Genomic DNA, 25,478 nt, shown 5'->3' with positions numbered 1-25,478 from the left:
CCCGAGCTCTTTCTCAGCGGGGCTGAGGAACACCCCACTCACCCCTGCCAGGTCAGCACTCTGGTGATCTCCCCTGTCACGTGGTCAGGGTCACGCTACTATCCAGCTACCGTTGCTGCGCCTGATGGGGAGAGCACTGGAGACTTGCTTGCTTTGTTCCCTGATGGGTGCCTTTCGTCGTCTAGTTACCTTCCGTATGTGGGGGCGGAACGGCAGGGGCAGAGTTGGCTAATATTGAGCAGCCTTGGCGCGCTACGGTTCCGTCTGCACAGGCAGTTGGGAGGGCAGCTTAGTTGGGCCTCTGGCTGGCGGGGTCCTGGTGTGACCTCGGTGAGGTGAGGTGAGGTGTGAGCCGAGTGGGAGCTGGTGTGTGGTGGGTTTTTGGCGGACGCTTGGCTGCCACGGTGGAGGTGGTGCGGAGCAGCGGATTTATGTGCTTGGAGGAGGGTGAGGCCGGGCGACTGGAGCAGCGGCGGGTGAGAGCGGCTCGAGCACCATGGTGAGAGGGAGGACAGCTCCTGTGTGTGGGCCGGTTGGGGGGCCCGGACCTCGCAGGGGCTGGGAGGAGGCTTGTGGCTGCGGGACTGGGTCTCTGGGGATGTAACTTCTCCACTGAGAGGAGGTGGATGGGTGAGAGGCGCTTATGGATCGCGCGCTCTCTCTCGGCTCCTTCTGCTCTCTCGTGGCTTAGGGCTGAGGTCCTGCGCGCCCCCCCCCCCCCCCCCCCGCCTTTGCTGCTGTAACAACTCTTGTTTTTGGGGATGACTGGAGCAGAGGGGAAGCAAAAAAAATCCCAACCCCCCCAACAAAGGTGTTATAGCTGGTCTCTGTTACTACTACTTGTTAGAGAAATACTGTTCTGTTTTCAGTCTCACGACTTCATACCGATATGTTTTTATATCACAGTGGTTGTTTTAAAATTTGGTTCTTTTCCAGTCAGAAGTAGACAAAATTGCTGCATTTTATGGTCTGTATCACGTTTAAGATGCACTTTTCTAAATAGAAACATGCATACTTGTATATATGGATATTCACACCCCATATAGCCAAGAAAGAATAGAGCATTTAATGATTTGAGTTGGCTGTTATCTTAAATATATCTAAAAAGCTTTACCAAACACTTGCATTAACATTACTACTAGTTCATTTTCAGAGCTATAGTATATGCTCTGGAAGTATCCAAATGCATTGGATTTATGAGAAATCTGGCTTCAGGTGACTTTTTTAAATAGATGTCTTAGCATAGACACAAACTATTGCACCTGGCATAACTCACTGTAAATGAGCTTCTTGTAATACAGACAGAAACAGAGAAGAACAAAGCTTGACTGGTGTAATTGCTACTAATGACATAAGCTTTTTGGATATCTCTAGTTTAAATAGCAGAGACATGAGTATTTTATGAGCTCACCTCCTTCACTGTAAAGATATGTTGAACTCTGTATTTAGGTCTTAATTACAACTTGCAACACCAGGGTTGATTGAGTCCACTTTTAATATACTTGGCAGATAGGAGATATATAGGGCACCCTAGGACTACATTTATACTGGTATAAAAGGCACATTTTATATGTGCCATTAATACATATATTTCTGTTCTGTATGGATATTAATGCCAATATGTCATTTTAGCTATGGTGATGCTAGTGTTGTTCAAATGATGAAAGTCTTGCTTAGAGACTACGCTTTAGAGTTCTGCTTTGAGTAAAACCAGATTTTTAAAATCAGAATGTCATCATATTTAAATACTTAATGGCCTGATTCTACTTGCATATCTGTTACTTATGTATGTTTAGGAACCTGCAAAGAAATGTGTAGCTGTTGGGTGGTTTGTGTTTTTTTTCATTTTTCTTTTTTTTCCCCTTCCATATATTTTTTTTCTTTTTTTTCTATAGGGGTTAGAATTTTGAATCAAAAGATTTTCAAATATTTGTACCGTTTGTAGGATTCCATGGGTGCTGTCATCGAGCACTGTACTTGAGACTGGCTTTGGAAGGTTGTGGGCAAATAGCTTGTCCACTCAATGTAGATCCTTATTAAAAAAAAAAGAACACCAACCAAAAAAACCCCCCAAAAAAACCCCACTAACCTGAATGCTTGTTTCTGTTGCCTGATGGGCTTGAAAACTCGGAACCGATTTTCTTTACTAGTTGCTGCAGGTATGGACAAATAATCCTTGCACGTGATTCCATGATATAAGAAAAATTAAAAGATTATCTGTGATTGTCTACTCTTATGCTGTTTGAAGGCTGTATTCTCCAGTTCCAAATCAAGAGTAGAATGAAATGTTCATCAGTTTCTTTTGCATTAAGAGGTTTATAAATTAAATTATCAACATAATTTGCTAGCTACACTCTTCCAAGTTGTGGCCATCGGGACTCATCTATGTAGTTATTATGCTCACAAATTTAAATTCTACACAAACATCCTAATGCTACCTAAGGCCACGTTTAGACTGTTCAGCAGAGGCATTAAAGACTATTCTCTCTTTATATTTGGAATGATCTTTGTAATGGCAGAACTTTCTATTTAAAAAGTAAATGTTCTGGAGAGTGATATCTTCCATAGTTCTTGTTCATGTGTTAATTGGGGAAATATGGGTAAACTGGATTTTAAAAACCTTGTAAGAATAATATTATAACCTCACCTTGTTTTTGTTCCATTGTCATAGACCAGATTCTTTGGACTAGTTCTACTTGTAATTTAATAATACATTTAATATATATTAGTGTTCTGCATAATGGACATTATATATTGGTTGCTTCAGTGGTAATGATAGTTGTGATTTTAAAAATGCCTTTGTTCTGGTCATGAGATTTCTACAGCAAAACTTGATTTGTTTAATAGTCACTAGCAGAGAGTTCTATAATATTTATGCGTAGAGAACCTCAGTGAAAAAAGCAGCAGGACTCTATCTGTTAAAATGCAGTTGATTGTAAGGTAATTTTCTTTTTAAACAAAACACCTTATCTCAAAGGGAGTTGTGCTGCTGTTGACTGCTTCCATCTAGCAGTTCATGACCCTCCTTTGAACGTGTGGAAAGACACTGGTCAAGAAAGAAGTGACCTTCAGGTGGGAAAGGCCCATAAAGGTGAGCAGTTTGATGGTAGTCCTGAATTCCTTGTGTGTTCTTGATGTCACTTTATGCATCTTTTTTTCTTCTCTGCTGTGCTTTAAACAGTGGTAGGAAGCAAGAAACAAATTTAGGAAAACTTGGTTATGAAAACAAAACACCCCTAAATTTTGAAGAGGCCTCCTGATGTAGATGTCTTTCCCAAAGCTAGCTTTATGGATATTTGATGCTTACAAACAGTAAGATTTGTAACTGCCTTAGAGCCTTTAAATATCAGATTGTCAACCGTATCAGATATCATTCTGACTCTAGGTGTTTTGTAAAAGTAGTCTTTTCACAGAAAGCATTCATTTTAAGACTCAATACAGCGAGCTCTCTTTTCTTTGGCAATCCCATACAATATTTTGTATGATGTAGTAGCCAATTTTGAATTACATTTGCATTTCAGCCAAGTACTGTCTTGTTTTTCCAAGTGCAGCTTGAGCATGCACATACACATATGGAGGAAAGGTTTTGCGTGTAGAAAAGTCCAGCAATAACTTGTTACTGATTAAATGGCATTTCAAATACATTGTATTCATTTAGCTTCTAGACTTCACAAATGCCATTACACTTTTCCAACTGTACCGGATGAGTATTTGTTATATTCTCCTAGAGACCTTGCTGATTGTTGCTAATACAAAAGCTTTTCCATTTCTCACTTGAAAATTCACAGCCTTTTTAGTATGTTTGTGTGCTACTATTAAAAAAAAAAAAATTGTGCCCTGAATTAATATCTATAGAATATATCTATAGGATACTAGAATGCACTTGTAAAACCAAGATTTTTACACAAGACTTATTACAGCAGAAAGTAACTAGTTGGCATTGCATTTCTGAAGGTGAAGTTGTAAATTGGATTCCACTAACTGCGTTTTCAGGCATGCATTTATATTGCTACTGTACCATTCTGAGTAATCCTGGTGCATACAACTGTTGACTTCAGATCAAGGCTGTCATATTGCAGTGGTGGAGATAGTTATTATTAGTGAGCAAGTAGTTTCAAAGTCCTGCCTAAAACTAGGTGTTGAATTATTTGCAAGATCTGGGTATGTGATACAGTGAATGTTTGGAGGATGGGGAAAAAACCTGACCTGCTGTATTACAGGTGTGGGAGAATAACCTTGGGCAAAGTAAAATTGAGGAGAGACTAATGTGGTGTCTTGGCATAAGACTATTTGCCTTGGTTATCTTTGCTCTGCATGTTGTTTAAATCAGTTCATGATGTAAAGAAAAATGTCCTTTAGGAAGAAGTACTTTTAAGAACTTCCAAGTTGTGGATTTCTGGCTAGATTCTAAACTCTATGTCCTCTAGAGTGTGTCAAATAGAGAATATAGAATATTGGTAGGTACCAATATCTAATCTGCATTTATGTTCCTGAAATTAGTGCTTGTGGAGCTAAACTGATATTAGTGGTAACAGGAAACCTTAAAAGTGTATAGGAGACTTGATCTAGACAGAGCCTGAATTAAAATGAACCCTGTATTTTGTGGCTGTGTATGGAAAAAAAATACTGTGTTTTAAGGGATGTTAAGAGTGGGGCCGCCTCCTTCAGCCACTCTGGCCCAGGACTCCCTCCTGCCCAGCTGTTGGAGCCCAGCCTGGTGTGCTCTGGGACCCAGGGTCTCTGCCCAGGCTGAGGGACTGTCACAAATGGGTGGTTTTAAGGCCGCATAAAGAATCACTGGCAAGGTATTGGAAAAGGGTGATTTTAATAGAAATTTATAGAAATGTGACTTAACAGAATTTGATGGCAAGGTTCACTCTATTACTTATTACATGGATTAAGTTACACAGGGGAAAATCGTATTAGAATTGTGTTGGAATGATTTGTACAGAGATTAAGAGTAAAAGGGTTAAAAGATAAAAGGGTAAAAAGGTAAAAGGTAAAAAGGGTTAAAAGGTAAAAAAGGTAAAAGGGGGACCCTCCCGTTGAGTCACAAGGTTCAGAAGAGATCCAACTGGACCCAATCTTAGTCTCAGACTTGGACAACAGTTTATGTCTAATACAGAAAGGGATAGGAAGGACCTCCTGTTGGGTCACGAGGTTCAGAGTAGACCCCTTTGTTTTCTAAACTCCTTCTCAAAAAGGAGCCTAGGTGCGGCTGGATCTACCCTTAGTCTCAGACCTGGGCAATGGTTTATGACTAAAGGGTTAAGGGTTTTTTAGCAGCAACTTAGAGTCTTACAATGCTTAAACATTGATCAATTTGACAGCTTGCACAAAGAATTAGTCAAGATACTACAAAGATTAAAACAACTTAACTACGGGTTATACTTGTTAGTAACTGTACAGATAAGCGTGCAAAAAGATCTAGATCAATTAATACATATATAATATATAAATACAGATTATAACTGTAAGTGCGCAAAAGATCTAGATCAATCAATACATATATATATATGCATATGAATATGGTACCAAAGCTAAATGAAAGGCCTAGAGTTAGTTAATTTATAAAGGTATACCTGTTAAAAATTCCCCTCGAGTCCCGTGAAATACTCACGTTAAATGCTTTGGCATTTCCCAACGGGCGAAGAGTTGAGCCCCGAGGAGCGTCTCAGCCCAAAATCTCGGGGATCCTCCGAGTATCGCAAATTCGAGTTTGCGGACTCTGAGAAGCGTCCCACTCAGAGGGAGATTCTGGATGCAGCCCGCTGCGGTCCAGGAGAGCTCAAAGGGTCTCGCTTGGGACCGCTGTTTATAGGTTTGCAAGATGATTGTCTTTAGTCATCAGTAAATTTCCATTTTGGCTACTATCCGAGGTGGTCCAGGGTAGTAATTATGGTATTGTTTCACGGTAACAATGGTATTGTTCCACTTGAGCTATGATCCAGGTAGGGAAAGCTTCAGAGCTGTCAGAGATGACGAATTATTTCTTGTTTCTGTTCCCTACCTTGATCATGTAGCTAGTGTCCCTGGTACGATCAGTGTTGTTCCCCACCTTAGCCATGCAAGAGTGCTTGGTACGGCCAAGGGACGCTTAACCGCCCAACTCATACACAATGGCTAAAGCTTAACAGAAGGTTCTGAGATTGTATCGTAGCCCAGAGGAAAAGAAGGGGGGAGGAATGCACCACCACAGGGACGTGGCTGCCGCTTTCCCATTGGCAGGTTCAACCAGTAGCAAAGCTGAGCAGGTAGCCCAGAGACAGACAGACACACACAGGACACTGACATGGCTGGTTACACAGACTGCCACAGACAAGATGCTGCCTTCAACAGCACCTACATATAGGATGCATGTAAAACATAAGCATAGACAGCCAAGTCCCCTTCCTCCTCTTCGGCTGGTAGAGATAGTTCACTAGTGAAAGCACACACACGTTTGTGGATCCCTCAAGTACTGGCACAGCTCCTCTGTCTGTCTGGTACCCCTGCCTGAATCCTGGGCCCTCTTACCCACTTCACAGGTCCCCTACTCACCAGCTAGTCCAGCTTGTTGCTTGCTAGCAAGCACGCAGCACTCACACACTCATCCCATAGGCACGCCACATTTGCAAGTCCCCTGGGCATACCAGCATGGACCCTTGCCAGCCTAAGACCCCAGCCCAGGCCCGAGGTCCCCCCTGTTTGCCAGCTAGTCCAGCTTGAAGTTTGCTAGCGAATACACATGCACACCAGGTTTGGGGAAGATAGCCACTTGCCCTCTGCCCCCCTGCCCTAGCAGTTGGCATCAGGCATGTGAGCTGTGACCCATTGTCCTGTTCCAGCCACTGGTGCTGAGCCCCTCGCTCTCCTCACGGTGGTCCCCCCAGTAGCTGTTTTTTGGGACACACACACCATTCCTGCCCCAGTGGCTGGAGGCAGAGATCCCCGCTCACTCCAGTAGCTGGCACTGAGACCCTGTTTGCTCCAGTAGCTGACACTACAGGCTGTGGGGCGACTACACCCCCGGTCTGACTCCAGTAGTCGGCACCATATTTCACTCACTCACACACAGGTCTTACCAGTAGCTGGCACTTGGTCCTTGGAGCACACGTGCACACAGGATAGAGAGTGAGATTACGCAGAGAGATAGTTAAGAAAAGATTGAATAAGAAGATAGGACAGACTGCGGTGATCAGATGCAGGGCTCAGCCAGACAAGCATACTGACCAGCCTGTTTTAGATGCAACTAGCCCCTTTTATAACCTTTTCTGTCTACCCTCCTCTTTGTTCCTCCCTGTTTCTCCTTCCCCTGTGTGTTCCCTCATCAGCTGGCATAGTTCCACTGACCCCAAAATCCTGGGCCCTCAGGTTTGCATCCTTATCAGTTACAAAGTCCCAGGTTTGCCTGAAGTTTCTTGATAGCCCATCAATTAGTGTGACTGACCAGGTTTGTTTCTGGTTATTGTCTTTGTTAATGCTAATTTGTCAGGTTTTATGTCTCTGTGTGTTTGTCCCCCTCCCTTCCCTTATCCTCCCAACTGAAAAAAAGAAACTTTCTCGCATTCCACATATCCTTACCAATTAGCATGACTGATGAGGTTTGTTCTCATCACAACCTTCCTTATCGTGTGTTGGTCTTGTATGTTCTTGTTTATGGCTCCTTTGGCCAGATACCCTTAAAGGAGCAGACACTATCCTTCCACATACCCTTATACTATGTTCTAATGTTGTAATTTGAGATAGTTTGGATTGGTATAGATTTTTCCAGTGTGTATTAATGAGCATATAAATATCATGTAAGTACATACTGGCAAAAGAGTAGAGTTGACAAAATGTGCTTTGCACGTGGCATGCTATAAAGTCAAAATTAAAATTGGGATTTGAGTTTTCTTGGGGGTTTTTTGTTTGTTTGTGGGTGAGGTTTTTTTAATGGCTTAAAAGTTGCTAGGTTGTTTTCAGTTGTAAGTTGAAATATTTTTTTGTAGGTGTTTCTATTTTTGAGGAAATGCAGGAGTAACCTCTATAGGAGTGAGTATGGTGAATTTCTGCTGAAAGGGAAGGAGTTTGGAGAAAGACATCTAATGGCTGAAGACGAAATGATCCTAATGGGTTCAGTTACAACTTGCAGTCATCACTTGAGTAAAGGAAATTAGATTCTGTGGATGCAGTTTTAAATAGTCTGTTGAATTGTAAGCATTTTAGCTGAGCTGTTGGACCTGCTACCTTGTGTAAAAACTAACTGCCTTGATTTGCATAATTTTGCCTCCTGTTAGTTGTCTTGAAAGCACATCATCTTTTACTTAAAAATGCAAAGCCCTAGGAGTAATTGGAGAGAAAACACTGGCACCTGTTTAGGTGTTTTTTCTAAAGAAATATTAATGTAGCTTTACCCTGAGATAATGAACTCGGAGGATCAAGGCGTAGTAAGCAAGCTAGATTGAGGGACAGTGGTTTGTCTCCCACTGGATGGAAATGGGCTCATCATATGAGATGGTCAGAATAAACATTTGGTTTTAAAATGCTTGGTTTGTTTTGGTATTTTAAATGTATCAAATATATTATACAGGCAACTTTTTAAATAACACTTTTTTTTTTAAATAACATTCTAAGTACACTTCCCTTTAGCTAGATAATTGCTTTGGGTAGTCTAATACACATGACTCCAAGATGACAAGAATCCCTAACAAAGATAAAGTATTTCAAATGATACATAGAGCTTTCAAGCCTGATCTTCATAGAATCATAGAATAGCCCAGATTGGAAGGGACCTCGAAAGATCATCTGGTCCAACCTTTCATTGAAAAGGGAGCCTAGATGAGATTATCTAGCACCATGTCCAATTGCATCTTGAAAACCTCCAGTGATGGGGACTCTACCACGTCCCTGGGGAGGTTGTTCCGGTGATAGATTGTTCTCACTGTAAAATACTTCATTCTTCTATCAAGATGAAACCTCTCCCAGTGCAACTTGTACCCGTTGCCCCTTGTCTTCTCCATGTGACTCCTTGTGAAGAGAGTCTCTGTCCTCTTTGTAGCTGCCCTTTAAGTACTGGAATACTTTGAGGTGTCCCCGTCCCCCCGAGCCTTCTCTTCTCCAGGGAGAAAAGACCTAACTCCTTCAGTCTTTCCTCATAGGGCAGATTCTCTAGCCCTTTGATCATCTTTGTGGCCCTCCTTTGGACCCTCTTCAGTCTGTCCGCATCTTTCTTGAATTGTGGGGACCAGAACTGGACACCGTACTCCAGGTGTGGCCTGACAAGCGCTGAGTAGAGTGGGATGATCACATCTCTATCTCTGCTAGTAATGCCCCTGCGGATGCAGCCCAGGATCCGATTTGCCCCCATTGCTACAGCGGCGCACTGCTGACTCATGTTCAGCTTCTTGTCCACCAGGACCCCCAGGTCCCTTTCAGCAAGGCTGCTTCCCAGCCACACAGATCCTAGCCTGTACTGGGCTCTTTGGTTATGTCGTCCCAGGTGCAGGACTTTGCACTTGTCTTTGTTAAACTTCACACTGTTCTTGCTAGCCCACTCTTCCAGCCTGTCCAGGTCTCTCTGTAAGATGGCTCTCCCTTCTGAGGTGTCCACCTCACCACCCAGTTTGGTGTCATCAGCAAACTTGGTGAGGGTGCTTTCAATCCCATTGTCCAGATCATTTATGAAGATGTTGAACAGCATGGTGACGTGCGGAAACTGGACTCCACAATCTATGAGATTGTAAAGTAGGTATGTTTATTCAGCGCTGGGCGGCACGGGGGGGTAGTCCCACCAAAATCGTGTGCGCCTCAACGCGGCACTCACCATAAATATATACAGTAAAATATTACATATTCATAGAGTTTTGTAATACGCCTATACATATGCATGACCTGTCCCCGCTTTGTATTAAAATGAGTTCTAAGAAGTCATTTCCATAGACCCCTCCCATCTGCGCTTGCGCATTGCCTCCTAGTGGTGGTCGTCGGGGGTCGTGGGGATGAAGGCTGATAGTTCCTCTTCGTCACCGCTAGTAACCTTTTGTTCTTGCGCAGGCTCAGTTGTCTTCTTACTTTTGTCCAAACCGCAGGGTCAGTTTTAGCTGTCTTCTTGAGACAAGTTTTTAGTCTTTATCAGGAGCTGTCCTTGTGAGGCGCCTCAGTTAATTTACGCCATAGCTAAGTCGGCCTTATCAGGCTGAGCCGGCCTTGTGAGGAACAAAGTATCAAGCCCCTACCTACTGATTCAATCTTCTAACTACTATTAATCATTCAACTACTAAAATTCCTTAATCCCTTCTCTCAGTACCCCCTTTTCTAAAAAGCTAGTAAATTCTTTTACTCTATACTAAACCCTATACTAATGTTCTTTATATTATCCCATTCTTCTCCAGGTCCTTTATAAGATTTCTGCCTGTTTCAATTTGTTGTCGGTGCTGATAGTCATACCTCAGGTGCCTTATTTGTTTTATCATTCGCCAATTTAAAACATACAGTATTGCAGATAAAGCAATACTAATAAAAACTAGAATTAGGAGAACAACAATAGGGTGACACAAGGTATTAAGGATACCTGTAGCAGTGGGCGACCATCCGAAAAGTATTTCCCACCATTTGTGTTCTCCATCCTTTTTTACCCACTTTAGAACTTTTTTTATTTTGTCTATGTCATGATGCACCGTTATCAAGGTCTCCTTTCCATTGTTTTTAACTTCTTCTAGTATCCGTGTTAAATCGTGATGTTGTAGTAATTCCTTCGTTCGAGCTAAATCCATCCCGAGGGATGTAGGTATCAATTCATGGAATAATGTATAATTAGATCTAAGAACCTGATGGGATATGACTGGAGCTATATAATTAAAGTCACACCCAATGATTTTAGTAAAATTGCAAATGCAAAAATTTGAGTGATTTTTAGTGTCTACCTTCGTGTCCTCTACAGATATAAAACTACAAGTAGTTCTCAAACATACGTGTCCTGGTTTCGGCTGGGATAGGGTTAAATTTCTTCCTAGTGCTGTGTTTTGGATTTAGTATGAGGAGAATGTTGATAACACACTGATGTTTTCAGTTGTTGCTAAGTGCCCTCCTAGTCCAAGGACAGCTCCTGTGCCTACTGACTGAGCTAGGTACACAAGATGGGAGGGAACATAATCAGGACAGCCAGGCCAGCTGGCTAATGGGGTATTCCATACCATGTGACGTCATGCTCAGTATATGAATGGTAGGCGTGATCCAGGAAGTACCGATCGCTACTTGGTTATCGGTCAGCGCGGGTGGTGAGCAATTGCATTGTGCATCACTCATTTGTATATTTTATCATTATCATTATTATTTTCCCTTTTTTTCCCTGTTCTATTAAACTGTCTTTATCTCAACCCACGAGTTTTTCTCACTCTTACCCTTCCGATTCTCTCCCCGTCCCGCTGGGGGTGGGGGGAGTGAGTGAGCGGCTGCGTGGTATTTGGCTGCCTGCCAGGTTAAACCACGACAATACGCAACCTTTGCCAGTGTATATTAATATGGTTTTAAGGTCAGCATTGGGGCGAATTTCAAAATGACAAACTTTCTGATCAGTGTCAAGACAAATATCTTGAGTATCGATAGCATTATTCTCACAAACAAACCCTTGTTGTTCTCGTACAATGCAAGATTCTAAATCTACAGTTTGCCATTCATTCCCCGTTTTTCGAGCCCGTGCCCTATGTTCAAAAGGGTAATGTAGAGTCTTGTTGTGATTCAGTCCTAACGGTATAATAGGGTGGATCATATATACTGTAGCTTTGCTAATAGTTAATACAAAAGCCTCGACTGTGTTTGTAGCAGGATCATAAGTAAAATTCACTAACTTCCACCAAGACTGAAGTTTCTTTTCAAAGTCATTTGCATTGTCCCAAATTATTTTCCGAATTTCAGTGGGGAAGATTCCCTCTTCACCCTCTCTTAGGACTGAAGCAGTTACTGATTGCATCCACAATTGTGCCTGAATACAGCTGAGAGCTAGAGAAACATTATTTTGGAGCCTACCGAGTGCATTCATGATTATCTCATGGTCTCCTCTGTTTATTCTTTCCCAATCAGGTAACACTTTTGACAGTAGCCACTGATGGGTTCCCAGAGCCAATAGGGAAGATCGTAAAGGCTGGTGTAATTTTGTCAGCTCGGTAGTAGAGGCAGCCAATTTATTCATTATTACCTCTGCGTCAATGCTATTTAGGACCCCTAACCCTGTACCTAAAATACCAGTTAAGTCTCTTGATATTCGTCTTTTATGCAGCCAGGTAGTCCACCCCTCGTAAGAGGTTTGCAAAAAAGGAGAACAGGCCGGTTGAATTTCTGAGACATTGTTCTGCATTTGCAATTTAACTTGTTTAAGGGACCAATCCGGGTTAAATAGCATTTGTTGTTGTCCTGTATTCCTTATTACATATGGCCCGACTTCATACACTCTAGGTTTGAGCTTGAGTGCATGAGGTGTGACCGTTGCAACAGGCCTTGTCACAGCATTTATCCTAAATTTAAATGAGAGTCCAATGTTATCTCTGGCCCAGAGACAAACCACCTCAGTGGTTCTTATTAGTGTGAAGTTATGCCAACATTCTAATTCCCTTCTGGTACAGGCCGTTATGTTATCTGGAGGGCAGAATTCTGTGGTATCATCTATGGGACAGATGTTTGGATTATTAATCTGGGGTGCCTTTTTATGGGTAGTAGTCCCATTAGTCATTCGGCATCCCACTTTGATTTCTTCTCCTACAGTCCCCTGGAGTTGATGAATTTCTGTAGTGTTACCCCATTCCCCTCTCAAGTATACCTGGCTTCCGTGTATGACCACGGTAGATAGATTTAAGCCTCTCAGATCAGACAATTTCCCCATGGATCCGGTATATTTGATATAAGCCTGAGACCAAAACTGCTTAGTATTATCCTGGCTAGTAGTGCTTTCCCACCCCCAAATCATAATTATGACTGTGAAAAAAATAATTTTCCTGGTTGGGCTTGTGCAACCTTCCATGGAGATTTGTGTGCCTTCTTCACTCTGGTATGATGGATCCAGGCGCTCTGTTCTTTGATTTTGATTGCTGTGAAGGAGGTGAGGAGTACTTGGAATGGTCCTTCCCACTGCGGCTCCAAAGTTTTCTCTGCAAGAGACTTTACATACACATAGTCTCCAGGTTGTATATTATGTACAGGCCCATCCAAACCCCTGCTTCGAGTCCCAACCACATATTTCTCAACCTTCCTGAGTTGTTTCCCCAATGCAACCATGTAGGAGGTCATGATTTCATCCCCGGCTTGCGTGGACATCCCTTTCTGTATTCTATAGGGTCATCCATACAAGATTTCAAAAGGGCTCAGTCCTTCCTTTGCTCTTGGCCTAGTTCGTATGCGCAAAAGAGCCAAAGGAAGAGACTGAGGCCAGGCCAAGTTAGTTTCCTGTCCCAATTTCACAATCTGCTGTTTGATTAAGTGGTTCATTTTTTCCACTTGGCCACTCGACTGAGGGCGATATGGGGTATGAAGCTGCCAATCTATGCCCAAATGGCGGCTAATTTGTTGTACTACTTTGGAGATGAAATGTGGTCCTCTGTCAGAAGATATGGTTGCTGGAACCCCAAAACGTGGTATTATTTCTTGTATTAATGTTCTAGTTACCTCCCGAGCCTTGGCTGTCCTGGTAGGGAATGCCTCTGGCCAACCTGAAAAGGTGTCAGTTAATACCAATAAATATCGATACCCCCCTTTTCTTGGGAGTTCTGAAAAATCGATCTGCCATTGTTGCCCAGGCCCGTTGCCTTTCCCAATTTGGCCCATTTCTGGTTTGGGGGTATTCTTGGGATTCGTCTGGAGACAGAGATCGCACTGCTGTGTCACTTGCCTTACAGTAGTGTATAGATTCCTAGCTACGATTTCTTTGATTAGTTGTTTATATAGGGCCTCCGCCCCCCAATGCCTTTTTCTATGTTCTTCCCTTATCAGAGACCATGTTAGATAGGAGGGAATAATTAGTTTCCCTTGTGGGGTGAGAGCCCACCCCTCTTTATTATATGACCCTTCTAGATCTGCAATAAGCTTCTGATCTTCTTTTGTATATTCTGGCTTACCTTCTAGGGAGATTCGCCCGTCAGGGACTAAAGCCCCTTCTATTTTTACCTTTGCCGTGGCTGCCTGTTTTGCCTCTCTGTCCGCCAGCTCCTTTCCCCTTTCGAATTCTGAGCTCACTTTCTGGTGTGCCTTGATGTGTATAATTGCCACTTTCTCAGGGAGTTGTACTGCCTCCAACAGTCTCAAAATTTCCTCTGCGTGTTTAATATTCTTCCCTTGAGAGCTTAATAACCCTCTCTCTTTCCAGATTGCTCCATGTGCATGCACAACTCCGAAGGCATATCTTGAGTCTGTATAAATGTTTACAATTTTTCCTTGGGCCAATTCCAAGGCATGGGTTAGAGCCATTATCTCCGCTTTCTGTGCTGAGGTATTTAGGGGCAAAGGCTTTGATTCTATTATCTCCTGACTAGTGGTAATAGCGTATCCCGCGTATCTTTTACCACTCAGGACATAGCTGCTTCCGTCTGTGAACCGGTTTTCTCCGTCTTCTACGGGGCTGTCTTTCAGATCTGGTCGGCTTGCATATGTTGCTTCAATGGTTTCTAAGCAGTCATGATGCACTGGTTCTCCTGTGTTTCCCTCTAGGAAGGAAGCTGGGTTGGCAATGTTAGTGACTGTTATTTCCACATCATCCTGTTCTACCAACATAGCCTGATATCTTAGAAATCTTTGTTGAGAAAGCCAATGTCCACCCTTCGCTTCCAGTACTGCAGATACTGTATGGGACACCAGCACAGTCATTTTCTGACCCAGAGTGAATTTTCGGGCTTCTTGTATGTTTAGTATTACAGCTGCGACTGCCCGCAAGCATCCAGGCCAGCCCTTCGCAGTTGTATCCAACTGTTTGGAAAAGTAGGCAACTGCTCGTCGATCGGGACCCAAATTCTGTGCTAGTATCCCCAGTGCAACCCCTTGTTTTTCGTGGGAAAAGAGGAGAAATGGCTTACATCTGGGAGCCCCAAGGCTGGAGCTGACATCAAGGCTTTCTTTAGTTTCTCAAAGGCTCGTACGGCCTGGTTGTTCCATTCAAGGTGTCCCTGGTCGGTAGTTATTAGGGCATATAATGGTTTAACAAGCAGTCCATAATTATAAATCCACAGCCGACACCACCCAGTCATTCCCAAGAAAGTCCGTAACTCTTTCACTGTTCGAGGTCTCGGGGTTTGGCAGATTGCCTCTTTGCGGGCTTGTCCCAAGGTTCTTTCCCCAGCACTGATTTCATAGCCTAAACAAATCCCTTTGCGCTGTATTACTTGGGCTTTCTTCTTAGACACCCGGTACCCTTGGAGCCCCAAGAAATTTAATAGACTCACCGTCCAGGTGATACAATCGTTCTCTGTTTCGGTGGCAATCAGGATATCGTCCACGTATTGTAGCAGTTTTCCCTTTTCAGACGGGATTTCCCATGATTCCAAGTCCTTCGCAAGCTGATTGCCAAAAATGGTAGGGCTATTTTTGAATCCTTGTGGCAACACCGTCCAGGTGAGTTGAGTCTTGCGACCGGTTTTGGGGTTTTCCCATTCGAATGCAAACAATCTTTGGCTGGCTTCATGGAGAGGGAGGCAAAAGAAGGCATCTTTCAAGTCTATAACAGTAAACCAGACTAATTCAGGTGTTAGTGTAGTCAACAGAGTATATGGATTCGCCACCACGGGGTAGAGATCCTCAGTTACCTTGTTTACAGCCTGTAGATCCTGGACCACACGGTACGACCCGTCAGGCTTACGAACGGTAATATGGGTGTGTTAAAATTAGACTCACATTCTTTTAATAGTCCGAATTGTAAAAATTTTTCAATTATCGGCCGAATCCCTTCTCTATCTTCTCTCTTTAGGGGATATTGCTTAATCCTTACTGGTTGTTGGTTTCCCTTTTTAAGTTTAACTTCAACAGGTAATGCATTCTTTGCTCTTCTGGGTACATCGGTAGCCCATACCCCAGGGTATACCTGATTTAAGACTTCCTCCCTAATTTCTCCTTTTATGGAGGGACTGGTTAAGAATAAACTCAGGATTTGAATGTATTGTTGATCTTTTACTTTCAGAGAAATTTCTCCTTTTTCAAATATAATTTTTGCACCTAATTGTTCTAGCAAGTCTCTTCCCAATAGGGCCTTTGGAGAGTCGGGCATATATAGAAATCTGTGAATTCCCCATTGTTTTCCCAGTTTATATTTTAAAGGTTTACAAAAATACACCTTTTCACTATGGCCAGTTGCCCCCTTTACCATGATGTAATCGTTCTCCAGGGGCATCAAGGCTTGATTCAAAACTGAGTATGTTGCCCCTGTATCAACTAAAAATTCTACCTCTTGTTGTTCCTTCCCTAGCTTTATTATAACCAGTGGATCCGCTAGGGTGGATTCCCCAGGTTCCCGTCAGTCCTTTTTCACATGAGCTACCACTTTCCTTGCCTGATAACTTCGTCCTCTTCCCCTATTCATCGGACATTCTCCTTTCCAATGACCAAACTTTTTGCATCGTGCACATTGATTTTTTTCTAAGCGAGGCGGTTCTTGCCTAGGTCTCCTTTCCTCTTTTTTCCTTACAACTGCCACTATTCTCCTTTGTACCTGTTTGTATGCTTCTTCTCTGTTACTAAATACTCTCCATGCTTCATCTAGCAACACCTCCAAATTTCTACTTTCTGTAGTGCATAGCTTCTGGAGCTTGTGCCTAATGTCCCCTGTGGACTGACCCAAAAACAGAGAGACTAGTTGTTTTATTCCTACCTCGGATCCAGGATCCAGCGGTGTGTTACGGCGCACTGCATCCCTCAGTCAATCCAGGAATTCAGATGGGGACTCGGAGGGACCTTGCTTAACTGCATATAAAGCTGACCAGTTTATAGTTTTGGGGATAGCCCTCTCCATTCCTCTCGAAATCCACTCCTGATACCTCTGTAGTTTTACCATTTCTGCAGATCTGTTCGCATCCCATTTTGGATCTTGTAGAGGGAAATATTCCTTAACATCCCCTCCTGTAGTCCTATAGTATTCATCAGCCAAACTCCCTGCTGTTTTTAAAATCAATTGCTTTTCTGTTTCAGTCATATAGTCTAATAATAATTGTATGTCCTTCCAATCAGGGTTATGTTGTTTCACAATAAACTGAAAATGTTTAGTTACACTGATCGGATCGCTCCTATAATCCTTTGCAACCCTTTTCCATTCCCCTAAATCAGTAGTGGAAAAAGGTACCTTGATTAGCATCGTCCCGCCATCAGGCGCCACCGCCTCTCGAAGAGGTGCCTGTAAGACTACTGGGGCAGTTTTCTTTCTGGTATGGGAAGATACAGGGCTGTCCGGGGGGGTGGAAGTTTCGTCCGAGTCCGCATCCTGTTCCTGTGGTCGAGGGGGAGGCTTAAACAGGTCAGTTAGCTCTGGTTCCGGCGCCTGGTGAATTTTGTTTGCTTTCATACACCTCTGTCCAATACTGCATGCCGAGCAACACCGCTTCAGTTTACCTTTAAATTCTTTATTATTTTCTCGCTCAAGTGCGAGTACCATAGGGTCCTGTGGTGGTGCCAGTCCACAGTCCCTTTGCCACTCTGGATGGTTTCGGAGGGTGAAAAACATATCTGCATATGAAACTTCATCCCACTTCCCTTCTCTCCTTAGAAATAGCATCAATTGTAGGAGAGTATTGTAGTCTATTGATCCATTAAGTGGCCATTTAGCCTCACTTTCCAATTTATACAGTGGCCACCATTGATTACAATATTTAATAAGAATTTTTCTATTTTCCGTCCCTCCGATCCCAACAATATCTCTCCAATGAGCAAGCACACAGCCCAAGGGGCTTTTCTTCAAGACTCCCTTTTGAGTGTTACCCATTTCGTATCTTCCCTTTATTGATCTTTTCTTTTAACCTTTAATAAGATGCCGGGACTGGTTTTCCTTCCCGCACTGTCTTAGTGATTTTAGCGGAGGTTTTCTTATCATAGAACCCTCTAGATGTACAATACTGCTTTTTCACAAAATTCTACAATGTTTTCGTACACAAAAGACAAAGGCTAGATCCTATCATTCACTTCGTTCGTCTCCGGCCGCTCTCCTCGCGGAGATTATGGAACCGCGGATCAGAACTCCACACTCGCTTCGCAGCTGTGCTGCGTCTCACTCATACAACACAGACACTCAGTCACACAATAAATTGTTGCAACAGATGATAATATTTATGGCCGTGCCACGTACAACTCCTCAGACTAGTTGTACTCCCACCCAGCAGCTGCAACCGTAAAGATGACCCAATCGCAATTGCAAGGAGGTCCGCTTACCCTTCTCCTGCTTCTTATATACCAGTCATTAGCAGGTCCGTCCTGGCTCCCAACACTGGGATACAGCAGAAACCTCGGATCCACTCGATCTACTCCCAAGATCGCTAGCGGCCGCTCTATCGGTCAGCGAATCCCCCCTATTACCGTGCAGGGTACCCTCCTACCATACGGGGACTATGCTGCACGCCAGACGTCTCTGTGCGATTTACCAGCAGCCCCGGCCATGCGTACGACTTGCAGGCCCCTCTCCTAAAACATATCTTTCCTTTCCGCGGACTCAGGAGGTTCTTGTCTACTCCCACGGTGAGCGGCTGGCAGCGGAGTCCCCTCCGAGGAAGTGCTCGGGGCGTGCCCAGGGGCGTCCGCTCCCCAGCCGATCCCGTGGTGAAGCAGAGAGTCTCCTGCCTGGCTCGCCAAAACTGACTTGCGGAAACCGGACTCCACAATCTATGAGATTGTAAAGTAGGTATGTTTATTCAGCGCTGGGCGGCACGGGGGCGTAGTCCCACCAAAATAGTGCGCGCCTCAACGCGGCACTCACCATAAATATATACAGTAAAATATTACATATTCATAGAGTTTTGTAATACACCTATACATATGCATGACCTGTCCCCACTTTGTATTAAAATGAGTTCCAAGAAGTCATTTCCATAGACCCCTCCCATCTGCGCTTGCGCATTGCCTCCTAGTGGTGGTCGTCGGGGGTCGTGGGGATGAAGGCTGATAGTTCCTCTTCGTCACCGCTAGTAACCTTTTGTTCTTGCGCAGGCTCAGTTGTCGTCTTACTTTTGTCCAAACCGCAGGGTCAGTTTTAGCTGGCTTCTTGAGACAAGTTTTTAGTCTTTATCAGGAGCTGTCCTTGTGAGGCGCCTCAGTTAATTTACACCATAGCTAAGTCGGCCTTACCAGGCTGAGCCGGCCTTGTGAGGAACAAAGTATCAAGCCCCTACCTTCTGATTCAATCTTCTAACTACTATTAATCATTCAACTACTAAAATCCCTTAATCCCTTCTCTCGATGGGGCCTAGTATCGATCTCTGGGGAACCCCAGTTGTGACATGCTGCCAGCCTGAGTAAAAACCATTGATCACCACCCTCTGAGTGCGACCTGTTAGCCAATTTCCAACCCATCTCGCAGACCATGCATCCAGTCTGTATCTTGCCAGTTTGTCCAGGAGAAGGCTGTGGGAAACAGCATTGAACGCTTTGCTGAAGTCCAGGTAAACAACATCCACTGCTCTCCCCATGTCGACAGAAAGTGTTATTTTGTTGTAGAAGGTGATCAGGTTAGTCTGGCATGATTTGCCTTTGGTAAATCTGTGCTGGCTTTTCCCAATCACCTGCTTCATTTGGTTTGTGATAGTTTCTAGGAGGACTTGTTCCATTACTTTCCCAGGGACTGAAGTAAGACTAATGGGCCTGTAGTTTCCTGGGTCCTCTTTTGGGCCCTTGTAGATGGGTATGACATTTGCTCTCTTCCAGTCATTAGGGACATCCCCTGATCTCCATGACTTTTCAAAGATTATAGACAGTGGCCTTGCAATGATGTCAGCCTCTTCTCTTTAAACACCCTGGTGTGGATTCTGTCCAGGCCCATAGATTTATGTGGATTGAGCCCTTGCAAGAGGCCGCAGACCAGCCATTCCTCCATTACTGGTGGGTTGACACGTGTGTTGTCGTAGCTACTTGATCCTGTGATGTGGGGTCCAGCTATGCTAGTCAAGACAGAGGCAGAGAAGGTATTGAGAACCTCTGCCTTGTCAGCATTATTAGCGACTAGTTTCCCTGTCCTGTTTAGCAATGGGCCTATGTCTTCCCTGTGCTTCTACTTACTGCTCACATATCTGAAGAACCCTTTCTTGTTGTTCTTGACATCTCTGGCCAATTCCAGTTCTAGCTGAGCTATAGCCTTCCTGACTGCATGCCCTAGCAAGGTTCTTGTAGTCCTCGATTGCTATTTGGCTGCCTTTCCATAGCCAGTAGGCTGCTTTTTTCTTTTAAGCACAGCCAAAAGCTCATTGTTAAGCCAGGGTGGTCTCTTGTTCTGCCTTCTTCCTTTCTCTTTGTAGGGGATTGTGGTAGGTTGACCAAACCACTCTATCACTTCCCCTCCTCAGCAGGACAGGGGGAGAAAATAAGATGAAAAACTTGTGGGTCGAGATAAAGGCAGTTTAATAAAGAAAAGCAAAGGCCATGCCCAGAAGCATAACAAAGCAAAAAGTTTTATTCTCTACTTGCCATCAGCAGGTGACATCCAGCCACTTCCTGGGAAGTAGGGCCTCAGTATGCGCAGCAGTTGCTTTGGAAGACAAATGCCTTAATAACGAATGCCCCCCCTTCTCCTTTCTCTTAGCTTTTATTGCTGACCATGACGTCATATGGTATGGAATATCTCTTTTTGCTCAGTTTGGGTCAGCTGTCCTGGCTATGTCCCTTCCCAACCTCTTGCCCACCCCCAGCCTACTGGCCTTTGGGGGATGGGGGAGTTGGAGAGACAGCCTTGATACCAAAACATTGGTGTGTTATCAACACCTTTCTAGCTACAAATACAGAGCATAGCACTATGAGGGCTGCTATGAGGAAAGTTAACTCCATCCAGCCAGACCCAATACAGAAGTATAATTCTGAACTTTAGAAATACAAAGGGATATATTTTTTCTTTAAGATATTGTTAGTAACTAGCAATACCTGAAGATTTATGTATAAGAATAAATACGCATATAAACTTTCTTATGCCACTACTTAAATGTGGTGGTTTGTGTACTGATTGAAAATGTGCATATGCTCCTTTTCATGAGAGAGTATTTTGAAAAACAGATCAATTTTAAAAAAAAAAAAAAAGTAGTTATTTGTTTGATCTTTGGTGCTTTTTAACTTGCATATTTTGATAAATTTTACTTGTATGTCTACATTTGTTCTTTTTGTTTTTGTTTTTTTTCTTGTGATGTTTTAAGCATGAAAATGTTGCATGTAAATAGAAAGCTGAAATTTCAAGTAATAAATTCAAATTTTATAAATTATTGTTAATTCCTAGTAGGTTTGTGCAGTGTCAGCTGTTAAGTCATGTCAGAATTGAAGAGACCACCAAAAGCAAGACTGTAATCAGTGATGTAATTTTAAGGTATAATGTCTTGTGAAATGTCACGCCATCATGTGGCTTAACATCTGTTAAACGGAGAAGCTCTTGTACTATCTGACGGCTCAAATACATACGTTACTATCCTTGTGGTTTGGCAATGCCTTTTCTTTTTGGATTATTATAGCAAGTTCCAGGGGATTTCTTGAAAACTGATGCAGTATTGCTTTTCTTCCCCTGCAGTTTAAAAAGAACCAAAAATATTATCCCTACTATATGAAGGTGTTTCTAAAATGTGTTTTAGTTTTTTTTTTTTAAAAAAAAGTACTTCAGTGCCATGTTTTGTTTTTGTTTTGTTTTTTTAAACACACTGACTTGTTATTAACTTATTCCTCTGCAGGGTGTGATAGGTGTACAGCTGGTGGTTACCATGGTAATGGCTAGTGTCATACAGAAGATCATACCTCACTACTCTTTTGCTCGTTGGCTTCTCTGTAGTGGCAGGTAAGATAAGAAAAAGTTGGTGCACTGTGTTTGAATATGGTAACACAATTACACACTAGAGTAGAAACAGTAAAGTGAACTAATTTAAATTACACTTCTTTTAAAAAGAATTCATCTGCTATTCTTGAATTTTAGTAAAACTATAGTATTGTGGCACCGGACTTAAGGTGTTGCTGTAAAAGAACAGACTTAAGTTTGTTGCTTTAATCATATTGTTCAAAGTTGGCTGCTGTCCAGCTCTTATCTTTTTAAAGGCATAAGCCACATATTTTAATATTAAAAAGCTAAATTGAATACAAGACACTGCAAGAACAGAAGGATTTTTTTTCTCTGCACTGCCTCAGTATTTTTAATAATCTGTCTGCTGATTAGCCTTGCATATAAAGAGTGCTTAGGTACTTAATAAAAATTCTTTTTTAATACTTCATAGGACAGGATTAGTATAAATGTCAATATGCTACTTCATAACAATAGATCAAATACATGAGTTGCAAGGGGAGCATTCCATGTGTGACTGTATCCATAATAACTAAAAACACCAGCTGTTTTAAATATAAATCAGTATTTGAAATATTAAAAAACCAAACAAAAACATAGACACTTTGTCTTTTCTTCCAGGAAGAGAAACTCTCTGTGTGATTAGAAAGTAGTATGCTGTCTTTTATAATTGTTGAAAATTTCAGAATCTCAAATCTCTACTTTTTTTTGCAAAAGGTTGAGAGGCTTTTCTAAGTGAGGTTGTCTGAAATATCTACATGAGATAGCCCTCCCGTTTGTGGAGGGTGGATAAACACATCACCATTCAAAAATAAAAAAGCCAGGAACTTTAAGTGACCAGTTCATTTCAAAATGCCTGTATGGGTACATTCAAAGTCCTAAAAAGGAATTGTTAGAATGGATAGATATAAGGTAATTATTCATTGACAGAATGAACAGGTATCATTGAAAAGCTATTTACTTAAACTTGAAAAGAAATATAAATGTTTTAAACAGTAAATCTGTGCTGTTTTCAGAGCTTGAACAGAATTTTAATAATCATATTAACTGAACTCAATTAATTGGCAGCTCAGGTATTTGCATAGGCTTTTGCATTTTTAACTAATAAATCAGTCTCTACCAAAATGTTGCTTTTAAGGTTCTCAGCTACTTCTGTCCTTTTTTTTTGGGCCATTTTAGGAAGAGAGAAGAAAACTGATGTTTTGTTGGTAATTCGTTAATGACCTTCATTTGATTTAACTAGAGAATATCTGTGCTGCTGTTGCTATTCAAACTAATTCGGATATGTCAAAGCTATAGTTCTGAGACCTCAGCTTTAATCATACATAAGCTGGAGCAGATATGAACTCCAAATTTTTAATTCTACCTTTATTAAAATGTTTGTTTAAATCTCTTGGTTTTGAGATTTCAAACACAAGGTATGTAGGGTTTATTAATTAGACTCATACTGTTAGTTATCACTATGAATCACTTGCAGTGTAGTTCTATAGTGTAATTATATCATAGTTGTGGTTTAAGCATCACTGATTTGTGCTAGTACGCTACACAGAACAAGAATTTTTCTCTGCTGCTGTATTAGGTACTATATGTCTATCAGTAGGAAAGATTGAAAAAAAAAAAAAAAAAAAAGCTTCCAACACATGTGATTTGCATGATTGAAAGGGGTCATCAGTTACTTGTGGTACACTCAGTATGTCAAGTTCAAATCTGGGAGATGATGACAAAGCAGAAGACTATTTCTGTGCTTTACCACACGTGCTCTAGATCATATAAAAGTTAAGAAATAAAAAAGTATCTTTGCAGTTTGCCTTTTTGGATGAAAAGGTAGCTGCTCTGACTTTTTTACTTAATTCTCAGTCTTACAATGTCTCTGTTTTGTATCTTTTTGCAAAAACAGCAAATGTTTCATCTGGGACCACATATGATGAAAATGAATGAATGAAATAATTGTCACTTACAGATCCCTCAAGAAAAACAAAACAAAATTCAGCCCCCCCCCTTCTTCATGTCAAGTCTGAGTTTGTTTGGGGTGTTTTTTTTGGGGTGGGGGGGTGTTTGTTTTTATGTGGGGGGTTTTTTTTTGTTCTTTCTCTTTTTTTTTTTTTTTTATTTTTTTTTTTAAGCATTTGAACTGGCAGTGAATCCCTTCAGGGGAAACTTGTAATATTCAATGTTTAGAATTTCTGTAGTATATTATTAGCTTGTACTAAATTTCTTTTCTGTTGAAGAAATTCCAGCATCAGTCAAATATTTAGCACAATAACACCTACTGATACAGACGATGTGGAAACCCTTATTAAATACATTGTGTTCTTTATAGCATTGCCAGCTTGAACTCTTACTTATCCATTATACTAATTTTTAAATTATTTTAAGTTGATATCAATGAGCTCTCTGCAAGTGCCTGTTAAACACTTCATTATACCAGCAATCGAACTTCCAAAATTGGGAGTTTCTCCTAAAGCATGCATTGCATTTTTGTCCCACCATTGTTCTTCCATTCAACCTTTCCATCCTCCACTAAAGTTTAGTGTCAAAGACACCAAGCTGAGTGGTGCAGTTGATTCACTGGAGGGAAGGGATGCCATCCAGAGGGACCTTGACAGGCTAGAGAGATGGGCCTGTGTGAACCTCATGAAGTTCAACAAGGCCAAGTGCAAGGGCCTGCACCTGGGTCAGGGCAATCCCCAGTATCAATACAGGCTGGGGGGTGAAGGGATTGAGAGCAGCCCTGCAGAGAAGGACTTGGGGATGCTGGTGGATGAAAAATTGGATATGAGCCGGCAATGCGCGCTTGCAGTTCAGAAAGCCAATCGTATCCTGGGCTGCATCAAAAGAAGCATGGCTAGCAGGTCGAGGGAGGTGATTCTTCCTCTCTACTCCTCCAGGTGGGGTCTCACGAGAGCGTACTGCGCCCAGCCCTGGGGTCCCCAGTACAAGACAGACATGGACCTGTTGGAGCGGGTCCAGAGGAGGGCCACAAAAATGGTCAGAGGGCTGGAACACCTCTCCTATGAAGAAAGGCTGAGAGAGTTGGGGTTGTCCAGCCTGGAGAAGAGAAGGCTCCGGGGAGACCTTATTGTGGCCTTTCAATACTTAAAGGGGGCTTATAAGAAAGATCGAGAGAGACTTTTTACCAGGGCCTGTAGTGACAGGACAAGGGGCAACGGTTTTAAACTGAAAGAGGGTAGGTTTAGATTGGACATTAGGAATATTTTTTTTTTTTTTTTTACCATGAGGGTGGTGAGGCACTGGAACAGGTTGCCCAGAGAAGTTGTGGATGCCCCATCATTAGAAGTGTGCAAGGTCAGGTTGGATGGGTCTTTGAGCAACCTGATCTAGTGAAAGATGTCCCTGCCCATGGCAGGGGGATTGGACTAGATGATCTTTAAAGGTCCCTTCCAACCCAAGCCATTCTATGAGTCTTCTACCTCCTTCCCCCCACCCCAAGCGGCGCAGGGGGATGGGGAATGGGGGTTGCAGTCAGATCATAACAGTGTCTCTGCTGTTCCTTCCTCCTCACACTTTTCCCCTTCTCCAGCGTGGGGTCCCT

At 42.5% G+C, this 25,478-nt stretch overlaps 1 protein-coding gene and 1 long non-coding RNA gene across 2 annotated transcripts in view; both read left to right on the top strand.

The window, feature by feature from the left end:
- The first annotated feature begins 376 nt into the window (after nucleotides 1-376).
- Nucleotides 377-18,745, top strand: LOC142074726 (uncharacterized). Its single transcript, XR_012670680.1, has 3 exons — nucleotides 377-499; nucleotides 2,978-3,091; nucleotides 18,627-18,745. It is a non-coding gene; the product is annotated as an uncharacterized LOC142074726 (long non-coding RNA).
- Nucleotides 18,746-20,060: 1,315 nt separating this feature from the next.
- LOC142074960 (transmembrane protein 161B-like) overlaps nucleotides 20,061-25,478 on the top strand; it is a 41,581-nt gene continuing 36,163 nt past the window's right edge. Inside the window, exons 1-3 of the mRNA XM_075135969.1 lie at nucleotides 20,061-20,087; nucleotides 20,418-20,426; nucleotides 21,825-21,928. Of these exons, the coding sequence (XP_074992070.1) occupies nucleotides 20,061-20,087; nucleotides 20,418-20,426; nucleotides 21,825-21,928 (140 nt within the window). The remainder of the gene's footprint in view (nucleotides 20,088-20,417; nucleotides 20,427-21,824; nucleotides 21,929-25,478) is intronic.

The sequence above is a fragment of the Calonectris borealis genome, chromosome W, assembly GCF_964195595.1.
Source record: "Calonectris borealis chromosome W, bCalBor7.hap1.2, whole genome shotgun sequence".
In the NCBI taxonomy this organism is placed as follows: domain Eukaryota; kingdom Metazoa; phylum Chordata; class Aves; order Procellariiformes; family Procellariidae; genus Calonectris; species Calonectris borealis.
The sequence above is the reverse complement of the archived record's forward strand: the minus strand, read 5'-3'. Positions and strand labels throughout refer to the sequence as shown.